This window comes from Dermacentor silvarum, chromosome 3, assembly GCF_013339745.2.
Source record: "Dermacentor silvarum isolate Dsil-2018 chromosome 3, BIME_Dsil_1.4, whole genome shotgun sequence".
NCBI classification, from domain to species: Eukaryota; Metazoa; Arthropoda; class Arachnida; order Ixodida; family Ixodidae; genus Dermacentor; species Dermacentor silvarum.
In genome coordinates this window covers 196011845-196026010 of record NC_051156.1, presented here as the reverse complement: position 1 = coordinate 196026010, position 14166 = coordinate 196011845, and the positions used below count along the sequence as shown (strand labels likewise).

Here is a 14166-nt window from a genome sequence, read left to right as displayed (position 1 = left end):
TGTAAATTGAGTAGTTGTGTATGTGGGTCGCGAGTGTGATGACAGCAACACAATGACGACCATGTTGACGATTGTATGGCGGCAACGGCGTTATTCTCAAGCCGGTCGTTCAATGCGAGCTTGCAACATGGCAATTGTAGGTTTCTACGTAAGTAGTGGGCTAATGCAAGCGAGAGAAACACGAATTGTGACGTCATCAGCGACTACGTTTTATGCACTCATACGTATACCTATGGCTATGCGAGGTGTTGTATGTTCAAATGGCGATGTCATTTGTACTTCAGGTGAAGAAATGTTAAAGCATGATTAACTGAGGCGATCATGAGGTCGGTACAGCTTCACACAATTTATAGTAGCGTGCTGCGAGGAAAGTACTGATGAGGAAGGTGGGCTGGTCCCTGAGATGGTGCAGTCTATCAAGGCGCCTTCGAGCGTCCAGAAGGTTACGCTGCTAGGGTACTGACCGTGGGACACTTCACTTTTTCCTAAGTTTATCTATAGGTTTATGTATATGCGTAGCTGCCAAATGCTTCGTTTTGAATGTTCGCCTTTACCCCTTTTGGCATGTTGTTGGGTGTACGTTTCAATCCATCCAGTGTGGCCAATCGTGGGTATGAGCTATGTTTTCAGGCAACAACAACAACCAAGCATTTCAAATAGCTGGCTGGCTTTGGAACGAGAGAAGCATGGCCTAATGGGTCAGAGCTCCTGGACTCGACGGCAGAGGTTCAATTTCACTGTCAGTCAGGCACTTTATTTTCTTCTTAGTGAAGCAAGGCGAGACGGGAATCTGCCTAGCTGGCTACCTACCTACTTTCCTAAGAATGCTTCGCATTAAAAGAAAAATTTATTTTTACCTTTGGCAGCGCTCATAACTGCAATGCACGTGAAAAGGGCAACTCACCTGGGGATGCCAGCTTGGTACCAGGGGGCTTCGCGCAGTTCCTCCTCTTCATTCACGTTCAGGGAGTCATGCCTGAAAAAAAAAAGAAAAAGGAAAGTGAGATAAAGATATTGTCCGGAGAAGCAAGAAGACGGTTAACAACAGGAGAGGATGAGCCGTCTCATTGGTTGTGGCCCTCTCGCAGCTGCGGTGGAAAACAAAAATCATTCGTGGCTTTCGAGATTGCGCCAGGTGCACCGTTTCGATCTCGGAGGTTAAGAAAACACCCGTGTTGATTTAGGTGCACGTTAAAAGAACCCCAGGTGGCCCAAATTTTCCGGAATCCCCCACTACAGCGTACCTCATTATCAAATCGTGGTTTTGGCACGTAAAACCCCATAATTTCAGAATCCCGACGCCATGTTTCTACGCGTACAGGGACCAGCGGAGGCACAGAGACACTACGGCGAAAGATCTCGCCGCAGAGCCATAGACTATAGACCACTATAGACCATACGCAGCTGCAAGCTGCCACCTCAGAAGCCACACGCAGCAGATGCAGCCACGCGCATCGCAAATATGAAATTATTTTTCTGTCTTTTTGAGATCGTAGACATTATATATATATATATATTATTGTGATAGCAATTATATGGACACTTCAACCGGATTTCTGCCGTCGGCATCGCCGTCGCCGTGCGCGACTGAAAGCGCGTGGGGGAGAGCGAACGCACGGCGGAAAGCAAATCCGACCGTCGCTCGAAAGGCCGTGGGGGTATGGGAGGGAGGGAGGCGGGGCGACGCTATGCTGATGCACCAAATGCGTATCTTGCAACCGGGCGCAAGGGGAACTGGCCACTCAATCTCCAGCGCGAAAGCAAGAAAGCGGGAAAGCAGCGCGGGAGGGAGGGAGGGGGGGCAGGTTCTACTCTGCCAACAACTGGGCTTGTACTTTGCCCGCTTGTAGCGGTCGCCCGCACCGTCTCTTATCTCCACACCGCTCTGACCTTTGTATGCGCTGTGCATTCGCCGCTCAGTTTCCGCTGAAGCGATAGACCGCACGAACCTTCGCCCGCTGGGGCGGCTGCGCTTGCTGCCAGCGTTTTGACAGTCGTCTGCGGTCATTCAGTGTGATCTATTCATGTTTGCTTGAGCGCGCTGACACCACGCTTGTTAATTCAGTTAGTAAGCGAATGTGTCCAAGTTTATGCAGCCGATAAAATTACTATCCCTACTCCGAATAGCTCTCTACTAATTTGCTATCGCAATTGATGCTTCGCCTTTCAGGCGAAACAGCGACATTTTTTTCATTTACTTAACTCAGAATGAGTAATTATGTACTACTGAGAATGTTCTTGCGATCACGAAATCGGCCAATCGCGTTGGTGGACCAAGTGCTTTCGATGTCGACATTGCGGATGCGAGAGCAAGCGACTGTTCACTGCTTTCGACACGAGATTGTAAATTTCTTGCTGCATGCAATGCAATAATAGTTGGTTCGCGTGTTCACAGGAGCCTCGTTAACAGATCGGCAACGTTATTCGTTTAGTATGTTCAAAAAGTGTTTCAGGCCCTCTTTAACACAACGTTGCACCACGCCGCTTAAACGGCGTAGTTTTCTAACAGGTAGTTTGACCGCATCTATCGCCTTTGGTATATAGCGAAGCACTCGTGTATTCTTGCAAAGAGATTCGCCCAAGCCCTTTATCCACTCATGAACGAGAACGATCGTTTATGGCTATTTTTCTTTTTACCGAGAGTACTAGAAGCTGCCTTCACTGCACGATGACTCCTCAGTGAGGTGAAGTCAAACCAAGCGCTACAAATGCTCTTGGAATTTTATCACCTGGCGAAAATTACTTAAGTTCAGACATCGCATATGCTTTATTGCTAAACATAGCAAGAGAGGCCGAGAGTGTAAATTCACGAATGAAATTGATCTATATATAAGTACAGGCAATTCTGTAAGGAAAGTCGACTGCGTAGCTCAGTAAGTTGACAACACATGTATGATACTCGCATATTGTGCAAATATGACAAACAGATAATGACACATAACTGCTGGGTGCGGAGACTGTGAGTTTTAATACGAATAGCCATCTTTGGTTCTTTCACCGGTCTTGGTGGTGGCCGTACTTTCATCGTAGATACCAAAGCGCCGGTGCAAAGAGCGCGTGCTCACAAACAACCGAGTTGCAGGGCGGGTTCGTCGCCGAACGCAAAACTCAACGTCTATGACGTGTTTCCGGCTCCCGAAACTGCTTCCGCCGCATTTAACCAGCAAAATCATAGCCTTTAAGATCCGCATTTTAAATCCAGAGCGTGCCACCCTACCTATATAGGCCGTGTATAGACTACCAGGAGTCACCAGAAAGAAAGTGAGAGAAACAGAGACATTTAATTGGATGCAAAGAATGGGAACAAAATGGACCATGGAGATTTACAAGAATTAGAAAGAAATTAGAAAGGAAAATCTGTACGATAACAGAAAGGGCAGTGCCTTGCTATTTGAGGCTCGAGCCGTTGCCTAAGGGCAAAAACATACCGGAGCAAATATTCGTAACTAGATGGGGCATGTGTATGTTGCAGCAAAGATCAGGCGACCACTAAGCATATCCTAATGAAATGCGAAAGGATTCACCCAGTGAGAACCGTAGGTAACGTATATACACCTTCCAGAGGCGCTTGGGTTTAAAGTGGACGTTAGCGTCAACCAGTCAGCAGTCGAGACTCGAGATAGGCAAGAGACTTTGGAGTATTCATGGAAAGAAAGCAGGGAAGAGATTGATACGACCGAATCTCTTACAGTCATAGGTAGCGGTACAAGGTAGATTTTGAGGAAGAAAAAAAAAAGATTAAAGAGATGTATAAAAAATTGATAGATGAAAAACATGTATAGCATACCTGATTAAATCAGTGCAGCCTATGTGACTATGGTCAACAACAACGGCCGGCACGAGCATAAGGTTTAAGTTCTGATGTGTTACGTGCAAAACGCCATCCGTCTGATTACGAGGCACGCCGTAGTGGGAGACTCCACTTTATTTTGACCACCTGGGGTTCTTTGACGCGCACTCAAAGCGCAGGTGCGCGAGCGTTTCTTTGCAGTGTGTGTCCGTTGAAGTGGTGGGCCGTCGCCGCGACCGGGCTCGAACCCGCGACCTCGTGTTCAGCAGCGCAACGCTATGACCACTAAGCAACTTAGGCGGTTATAGCAGAAGGTCCTGAATGAACCAGTGAATCTTCGATGACATTTAACGATTCAGAGAACGTCTTAGGGCACCTTAACGTACGCCACAAAGCATGGTACACGAGCTTCTTGTATAATTTCGCCCCCATCGGGATGCCGCAGCCGGGACCGCGAATCGAACCCCGACCGTCCTGCTCAGTGGCAGAAGGGGCAGAATCGGTAGCCGACCTTACGCAACGACGCGATGAGATTATCGAAAGCTTGTGGCCGCATCGCAAAAGTTGAAAAAAAAAAGGAAACTAAAAGAAGAACGCGAGCGGTACCGTTCTCTTTATTCCGAGAAACGCTTCAGACAGCCGACAATGGCCCGAGCTCGGCCGTGCCGTTGTTCTTCCTTTTGCTGCCTAGCTCCATGCATCGGCAGGCAAGCGGCGAATAAGACAGCCGCTGGCTAGATGGAGAGTGAGGCGGGTTTCGTTCAGAGGGGAGGGGGGGGGGGGGGAGCAGCCTCGCATATAGTGAGTGTTCACCCCCATGCGCCGCTGCGTAGGGTGATGCTTTGCCGGTGGCGTACACGCTACATCCGGCTCGGTCTCGTCCCATTGTGTTTCGGCTCGTTTCCGGCCGTATAAATCAGGCGCGTCGCTGGGTGCAATCGCGTGCACGGCAAGCGCGGACCTTGACTCGACTCCTCGCTTGTGCGAGCCGCCGCGTTCTGGGTTGAAAGCCGCGTAAGTCACCCCCAAAACTCCCCCTCAAAAACACCCTCTATAGCTCTTCCGTCCTTAGACTTCTGCCGCGCCACCAGCGAATCAGCCACCGCTTTAATTCTCTCTCTCTCTCTCTTTCCCTCTCTAACTTTCCCAAGCTCCGACACGATTCGCACCACCGAAAAAAAAAAAAAAGGAAACCGTTCAAAAAGAGGAACAATATAAGAAGACGTGATGATCGAATCGTGGAGTCGTGATCCGTGCCGAAAGAGCGCGGCCGCTTCAGAGAGCCCATGCACTGCAGCACGCAGTTTCCTTCTTCCCCCTCCCCCTCTCTATCTCTATGTTTTTCTCACTTACCAGACGAATTTCTTTTACAGTATTCGCGATGGTTATTCTCTCTCTCTCTCTCTCTTTTTCTTCTCTCCGCTGAATTTTGAATTCTCCGTTGAGTTTCTCTCGCCCTCTGCGCGATGCTGCATTACCAAGTCGTGAATTTGAAGTCCTTTTCAGTGATGAGTGCTTCAAAGACTCAGAATGTTCAGTGAAGATTCTCGAAGATGGCGAGATTTATGTGCTTCTTTGACGTTGTCTTTCTTTCTTTCTTTCTTTCTTTCTTTCTTTCTTTCTTTCTTTCTTTCTTTCTTTCTTTCTTTCTTTCTTTCTTTCTTTCTTTCTTTCTTTCTTTCTTTCTTTCGTGGGTGGCACGGCGTTCACTATCCGTCTCGACAGCGGCCCATTTAGGAAGCGCGTCTCCGCACCGGCAGGCGAGACGCGAAGGCTTCCAAGTTCCAAGTTTTGAATGAAAGTTCACATCATGGCGGCGACGACGATTGTAGCTAACTTCGCACGCGAGTGACTCGACTTATCGCGAAGAATTAAAACGACAGTAACAAAAAAGAAGAAAAAGAAAGAGAGAGTGAGAAAAGAAAGCTAGGAGCATAGGATCACGCAAAATGTGAACGGATGAAAAGACGGCGCTAGCGTGGTTCTCTTCCGAAACTTTCCAGTTCACTTCGTTCTTTTTTAGTTCCTTGTTACTGTTCTCGTGTCTCGTTTTCTTATTTTTTTTTCTCTTCTTCACTCGCGACCACTCACTCTGCCTTTTCTTTTTTTCTCTCCTCCGTATTTTTGTTTTGTTTCCTTTCTTGAGGTTAGCGCGAACGTCTTTTTCTCGCGCTCGTGCGAACGCTGCCCTTTCGCGTGATTAACCACAGCAGGGAGGGAAAACAAGGAGTTCAGGGAGACACGAAAGCTTCAGGAAAGGGCGTAGGGGGGGGGGGGGGAGGCGAGTAGGCGGATGGATGCGTAGTTGTTGTTGCTGTTCGAGAAACGTGTAGCGCGCATCGAGGCACCCTAGAACACGGCCGCACTCGAAAGCATGTATAGCAACGCATCAGCCTACATAGAAACGTGTTACGCGCGGCAACTCAAGCGAAAGACAGCAAGGCAAAATGATTCGGGACACGCTGCCTGTCCCGAAGCAAAACTCGTAGACACGTCACATTGGGCGAGCCACGCTTGACTCGGCCGTTTTCGCACCAGACGAGCGCGGTTCAACCAAGAGCGTGCATGGCGCGCATACACGGCTAATCGAGCGGCGTCGTCACTGTGACGACGAGAAAGAAAATGTCCATACAACCGGGAACGACGCGTCGCTTTGCATCTACAGACAATGTGCGCTCGCTGAAACGCAACTTTCGGCAACGGGCCCTGCCGGATAAAGCCGAACGCCTACAAGCCTCTGGACCGCAGCTGCCAAGGTGCGATGTCGTGTCGCTATACGTGACAAGGACAGCGGAGAGAACGTGTGTGAATCGGGCGTGCGCGGTTCTGAGTTGCGAATGAGCTTTAAAAGGATGGCCAGGAAAAAAGAAACGCCACTGTGTACAATAATTGTGCGTTCTATTTTACGTACACAAAGGATCTTGCTGGCCGCGAAATAGCTGGCAGCGAGGCAATTATATGGTGTCCGAGGCCCTTCAAGACTCCCATCGCCCACCGCCGCCTTTCCATCTACTTTGCCTTCAATGCAATTCACACTCTTTGGGTACTTCACACAGTTTGCGGGTTGTATATCTAACATCTTCCGGATACCCGATGGCTCCGGTTGTCTACCATGCAGCTTGGACCATTAGGTATATGTGCTGCATGGCTGATGTCTTGCCGAGCAGACAACGTGCGTCACCGGATATACGGTATGTTTATGAATAAACGACATTTTGTAGTGCGACTGGTATATGCAACTGACTGGGTATACAGCAACTCGGCTGCCTGGGTATATGCGCCATTGGGAGACAACTTCGGCACTGCTATGCGATGTAGGTATATATGCCTATATTCGTGGCCAATCACGCAGAAAGGATGTGCCAAGGTTACGCAAGGGGTGTGTAGTCTTAACTATATTAAAGCGCCAGCGCGCCCATTCGAAACAGACATCTCTGCTTCGACAGCGGCCGTTTGGTGGATAGCCATTGTAACCAAGTTGCAGCCAGGATACTTTAGGGATACTGGCGGTTGCAACGGAGTTTCAGCTGGGGTGCAGTGATTACAAGATGTAATATATAGTGCCGTGACGTATCATTCGGCATTACGGTTGGCAGCGAGATTGCCACTTCGCGTGTCGGCTGATATGATGCTCATAAGGTGTTGTGGTTCACGGATGGTGCGGGGATATGACATCGGGATACAGTAATCATCATAATAATCATCATAACGTATAAAACATCCCCAGCATAAATAATTACACTCCCATCATAACAAGGACTGCGAACCGCATGAACGTCGCCAATCATCGTCAAACGAAGGATGCAACCAAATAATTGGTCGGTTGGTTGGTTGGTCAATCAATCAATCAATCAATCAATCAATCAATCAATCAATCAGTGCTATGCAAGTCTACAAGGTGGAGGAGGGCTCTTGAAAGGGAATACTGTCATTCACCGAACAGTATCACGAAGTTTCTCGGAAATAAAGCTTTGCAGATTAAGAATTCGTCAAGCTTCAGGAATCGAACCTGAGACCAACATCTTTGTAGCTTTGTAGACCGAACTTAGTGGCTTTCGTTGTAGCTTCGCGTTACAGTCGGTTGGATGCCAGTTTTCCCCTTTCATCGGTCAGAAAATAAATCGTGGAAGAAGTCACGTACCGCCTTGGCGGAGCTGGAGCGAAGGCGACCCTCGTGGCGTGCCCGTTGGGCCGCGGCGACCCCGAGGCGCTCCTCTGGCGGCCGCAGGGCGAACCCGACGAACGGCGGCTGCGCACCGAAGAGCGCACGCTGCACGCCTCGGACGACAAGGGGCTCGAGCGTAGCGCCGAGCTCGGGGGCCGCGAGCCGATCGGCACGGGCGAGGAGGCCCTGCTGTCCTGCATCGGGAAGAGGCGGGAACGTTGCGCTGTCAACACCCACACGCCATGGAACGTCGTATATAAATTCGCGTTTGTCCCGCAGTGCCGTGTATGTATAGGACTGCGTCACGCGTCGTGGTGAGTTTTAATTGATTTCTTTGTCTATCAAAACGCCACTTCTAGACGACTTCCAGAAGGTGAGGATATAAAAGGTCGTCCGAGATCCATCTTCTAGGCTTCTTCTTCAACCAGATTGCATCTATAACTTTTGCTTTTGCTTTTGGCTTCTACGAAAGCGATTTCTAAGGGTCAATACAACACATGCCCTAATACGACCGAATATATCATAATGCCACTTCTAGACGACTTCCAGAAGGTAAGGATATAAAAGGTCTTGCGAGATCCATCTTCTAGACTTCTTCTCCAAGCGGATTGCATTTTTTTTCTGCTTTTGGATTCTCCGAAAGCGATTTTTAAGGGTCAATACAACCTATCCCCGAATACGACCGAGTACATCTCTTTTGTGCGTTAGCGAGTGAGTGAGTGTCGGGACGGCACGGTGAGCTGGCTTCACCCGCGTCCCCCCAGAGATTGATACGCTTTCGATAGCAAGCGAAATCACATTGACATCAAGGCCAGACGCAGCGGCGCCATCAGCGCCTTCGGTCGCTGCTCTACACGTCTTAGGCCATCCTACTGCGTCCACGAGGACAGCCAACCTGCACAGCTCGGGCACGCACCTCCAGTCGCTCCGGTCCTCCAATGCTCGGGCAGCGCTGCTGCTGCTGCTGCTGCTGTTGTAGTTGCTGCTGCTGTTGCCAGCTGTCTTCGAGCTTCTTGACTGGCGGCGGCTTGTCGGTGAAGTGCCGGTTGAGCTCGGTGGGCGACGTGTTGTCCTCGTTGCTCGAAGGAGACAGCAGGTCCGGGTCCACGCCCCGTTCGCCGGGCCGCTGGTAGTGCTGGTGGCTGGGCGTCACCGGCACACTCGAGGGCCGGGTGGAGCCGCTCAGCGCGCCGTAGTGCTGCTGCTGCAGGCTGCGCACGTTCAGCTCCAGAAAGCTATCCGCCACGGGGTCCCGGTGCTTGGTGCGGCCCGCCACCTTCTTGGCCTGCGAGAGATGATGGTGTGGCAATGCGTTACATTAGCGTCCACAAGGCTTTAACGCGACAGCGTTAATGGGCCCCGTGTAGCAGAAAATGCGTTGTCGGTGTCGGCGTCCCATGAACGAAAATTTCCGTAAATATTTAGGTATATGTATATGCCACGCCTTGCTATGTGACATGCGGTATATGCGGGTTATATTGCCAGACAGGGATCTGTGTGGCAAGCAGTCAAGGATATTTGAATGCTATCGCGTTCCACTCTTAAAGGCGAACTTAAAGGCGAAGCTTAAAGGCGAAGGAAAAGCTGAATTCTACCGACTGTAGGAAGCAAGATTCTGATTTAGGACCTCTTGTTATGCGTGTGTGCAGAAATTGGCGAAAACTTGCAATTAGTAAAAAAAAAATATTGAAGCACGAAGTTTACAATTATGTAATTCTAAACCAAAAGCAGGTGTCCCAGTCCCGTTAACTGCATCTGTTATTCGAAGTGGGCAAACGTGATATATGAATTTAGAGCCCACGTGAAATTCTTGCAATGGTTGCGAGCGTTTCGCAAAAGCCCTATACTCATAAGTTAACAGAGTATTTCAGGGCAGCGTATATATAATACATCAGTTTCGTCCGCTAAGGCAACTGAATAAGTGCAACATAACATAACATAATTATATTGGTATTGGCAACATAATTATATTGGTATTTAAGGCTGAGTTACACAGGTGGTAATCTTCATGCTTGCGTTCTGAAATTTTGCTATCTTCAAACACTTTCTTGGTAAAACCATTGAGAGCCTAAATCAGGAACCTGCTCTCTACCAGTTGGTATATTTTAACTTCTCCCTCTCAATGGAACAAACTGATCAAATTGGCGCAGCGGATGCAGACAGAAAGGAATTCTTCGTTCCTATGTAATCAGATAGAAGCTCGCAAGATAAAGTAATCAACAAGTGTGCTTTACGACCGACGCACAGACTGATCGATAAGCGTCGAATAATTAACCCTCGATAAGCACTAGGAGGCCCGCCTACGTGAACTACCAGTCATCGTTACACCAGCTGACTAATTAATCGCCTGTAGTGTTTGCCTAAGGATTGCGCTATTTTGAGGGTTTTGACGTTTTGAAGATAAGGTCTCCTTTGCCGACTTCAGATCGATTTGGGGTTCGTTGGATTTGGGTTACCGGCCACTTTCGTCTCTTAAATGAGACGATTTGAGGCCTTATAGTGCGCGTAGGACAACTTCAAATTGGAGTTTGGAACAAAAAAAAATTAAATAAAAAAATGACGCACCGAGTTAGCGTATAACTGTGTATGGAGCAGTAATAATGCGTAGTTAGTGCAAAAGGCCGCAATTAAACCCATGTGTGCTCGTTCAAACTGAAAGCGCCTAAAAGCGGAGCCGGATTGGTGGATTTACTCAGCGAGAAATGTGGGTCGGTCCCGAAGGTATAGTGCAGTTTAAACAACAAACCACGTGGTACATAAATGCGCCGCGGAATACCTTGTAATTCTTTCGATGTCAACCGTCGTTGAGTCGTCCTAACAACTATGTTAGCGTCTCCCCTGGCCCGCCTTCCCGGTTATAGCAAATCGCAGTTTAAGCACTGACACGTGAACGTCCCTTTAAGTCGCTTTCTACGCAGCATTCTGTTCGTCATCTATAAGGAATAGTCTTTATATTTATATTATTCTGTTATCCTTTCCGCCGCTAGTTCATTTCTATTCCTGCCAATTTTTGTTTTTTCCCGTTCGTTTCGACCTCACCATCGTCCTCAGTTTTGTTTATCCTTTGCTTTTTTTTTCTTCCTTTAGATCCCGCTGGAGCGAGTCGAGATTGCATCGTCCAAAGGAAGGAGCTAATCCAATCACGGCAGTGCAGCCTTTACTGCGGCGAACAGCAGAGGTCAGGTTGTCGCACGGCCGGCTCAAACTGGATTGCCTGTCGCGTGACCTACCGGATACGTGGGCGTACATTCGCCAAGCTCTCACTCCCATTCCCCCCCCCCCTCCCCTTTCCCCACCCCTCAAACCTGCGCGTATACATAATCTCATCTTATCCGGATTAAAAACGGATTGCTCGTCACTGCATTCGCAGATGTCGGAGTACATCGCAGATTCGATCGCAGAAAGAAAGAAGCCGTTTCTATGTCCTGAGCCGGCTGACAACGAGATTTCCCAGCGCTCTTCGCGCTGAAGACAAAAATAAATAAAAGAGAGAGAAAGAGAAGACGAACATCGTTCGAGCTTCGGCGTTTCTGGGAAAGTGGTGCGCCTCATTTGCGAACTGCAACTATCGCTCGGTAATTCGCGTCTGCCTATGCAGCCCCGGGTTCAGCGGCTCAAGTCTGAATGACTAAATGATTGATCGATTGATTGATTGATTGGGCAATTGATTGATTGATTGATTGATTGATTGGCGTTAGCGTCCAAGAGAAACACAGGATCGGGGATATCTGGACTCTGTGATATCCCCTGGATTACTCCGGGACGTTAAAATAAATTAACAGATCACTGTCTCTGATAGCCACTGTGTTTCTCTGGGATGTTAACCTAAATAAATCATCTCTTATATAAGATTCCATGTTCGGGAGCGGAAACAGGCGAACGTGAAGTAGGATACCGAGGCGATAGAGGAAGCGAAGAAGAGGAAGACAGAGAGATCTAAAATGGCAACCGAGTAATTATAGTTAGCGCTCGAAGGCTCCCAGCTTTCGGCGGACTTGTTTAGCTGATAGCCCGTGTACGGCTTAGGAACTGTTATAGGTGCGAGCGCGTGGGAATAATTTTGACCGCTTCCGGTTCTTCAATGCGCGCATTCTAAGCGCATTACATGAAAGTTTCTTGCATCCCGCATTCATCGAAATATTGTGGCCAAGACCTGGACTCGAACCCTCGACCTGGTGCTCGACAGCAGAACACTGTATCTACTGAGCCCCTGCGCCACTGCGGAGGAATTGGCAGTGACGCCTGCATCCAGAAGCACAGAAGAGAGAGAGAAAAAAAATAAAGCTTCCTCGTCACTGAGTGTAGGAAAAGAAGGAAGAGTGACAGCGCCTAAACTACTTTCGGGACAACTTTGAGGCCCGCTGGGTTTGCGAACGTTGTCGCCATATGGCTTCGCAAAGCTGGATGCGGCGTGGTTGTTTGTTCAGAAATGACGCTATCAAGAAAAAACTGCTGCGCCCGCGAGATAAACGGAAATCCCATTTTCTGGAGAGTCGTATACCTTTCAGCTGGGGAAGGCGACGAGGTCGTACGACGGTTAGCCCCTCCATAGCACCCCCCCCCCCCCCTCCCGTCCCTCCCATTCCCTTTCTGCCCCTCAAGCCCCATTACCTGCTTTGATATTTCAGATTCCATTACGAGCTTGACATAGCTTCGCGCGGCTCTGCTAACGTTCAAATTGGGCTTAAGGCACAAACTATAGGGTCTATTGAAAACAAACAACCAAGGCGAACGAGCAAGCAAAGCAAACATACAAGGGTAAACGAGAGACAAGAAGAGAGAGAGAGAGAAATAACTAAACACACGAAAGAAGGAAGCGATATCGAATGAAGGAAGCACCAAACAAGCGAAGAGGCGAAGTATGAGTGAAAGGTTCTAGATGCCGGTTTCGGCTTCCAATCGGCCCAAGACGCGTCGGTTCCCTTCGGCGAAGAGCAGTCAGCGGCAGACGCCCGGCATCCGATTGAAAGGGGATTCCCTGCGGCGAACGGGACGGAAACCGCGTCGTTTCAGCGGACAAGGAACGAGAGGTGTCAAGAGGAGAGGCTTTCAAAGGGCCGCGCCTTGTGCAACACCGAAAGCGTTCGTACACCTCGAGGGCGAAAAGGAACCGAAATAAGGCGAAGAATAGAAGCTGTAAGAAGAGAGCCGCCCGCAGACAAGCGTATTGCTTGCCTGGACCGCAGAAGTGTACACGCATTGCACGAAACGGACAGTGCCAGATCTGAGGAAAGTTTAACGTCTTATGAAACCAAACATCCGACGATGAGCCGCGCTGGCTAACGCTTACAAGGGCTAAATTTGTACACGTCACAAGCACATAAGGAAGTGGAAGGACGGCTACGGTATAGCACCGCACGCGCTGCTGAAGACGTCGGTTCCCGTCCCACCTGCGGCAAGATGTTTTTTCGTCCGGTTTTTCACTTTCCGTATTATTTCTATTTTTAAATTAAACATAAGTTGCATGAAAATTAATTTCCTCGGTACTTTCTCCGACTTCAATGCCTGTTTTCGTCATACGGTTGTGACTAAGCAAAAAACCAAGCCCCTAGAATCTCATCACAGCCTCCTCCACGGAAGCTACGCTATGACGCTATACTAAGAAAAAAAAAAAACACCTCCCTTTCTGCAAAGTTAGTTTGCGGAACGGTAACGCTATTGCGTTAACGTTAAACTGAACGTACAACATGTACGAACAACATGAACGTACAACATGAACGCACAACATGTACAACATGGACGCTATGTTGTACTGAGCGTACAACATATCGTCGTACAAGCCACATACAAGAGCATTCTGTGATCTGGCTTCGTGATCTTTGCATTTACTATATCTACGGAGTTCCAGTGCGTTTTATGCAGTGTGTCGAACCAAAATTTTCTTTAGTTACGGTTTTCGTTTCGGTTCATCGAAGACGGCTCAGTTCCGGTTCAACTCTGGAGCTGGAAAAGTAACGGTTCGAGTTCATTTCCATAACCGAACAATAATTACAGCAGAACAGCACAAACTGACGAGTATTTTTGTACGAAAACTCGGCGCTGCTGCAATAGCTGCACTGAAAGATTACGCCTGTTGTTCAGGCGGCACGTAGTTGCAGAAGAAATATGCAGATCTATAAACACCAATGCTGGAATATATGCGAAGCGCAGCTTTATTGAGGGAAAGAGAGAAAAGAGAATACAGTGAAATCTCGTTGCTACGATTCTGCAT

The 14166-nt window shown here is 48.7% G+C and overlaps 1 protein-coding gene across 1 annotated transcript in view; it reads right to left on the bottom strand.

The window, feature by feature from the left end:
• LOC119446415 (tensin-2) overlaps positions 1-14166 on the bottom strand; it is a 224972-nt gene that overhangs the window by 8655 nt on the left and 202151 nt on the right. The window contains exons 6-8 of the mRNA XM_037710840.2: positions 8872-9240; positions 7932-8149; positions 905-976 (exon numbers count right to left, since the gene is read on the bottom strand). Of these exons, the coding sequence (XP_037566768.1) occupies positions 905-976; positions 7932-8149; positions 8872-9240 (659 nt within the window). The remainder of the gene's footprint in view (positions 1-904; positions 977-7931; positions 8150-8871; positions 9241-14166) is intronic.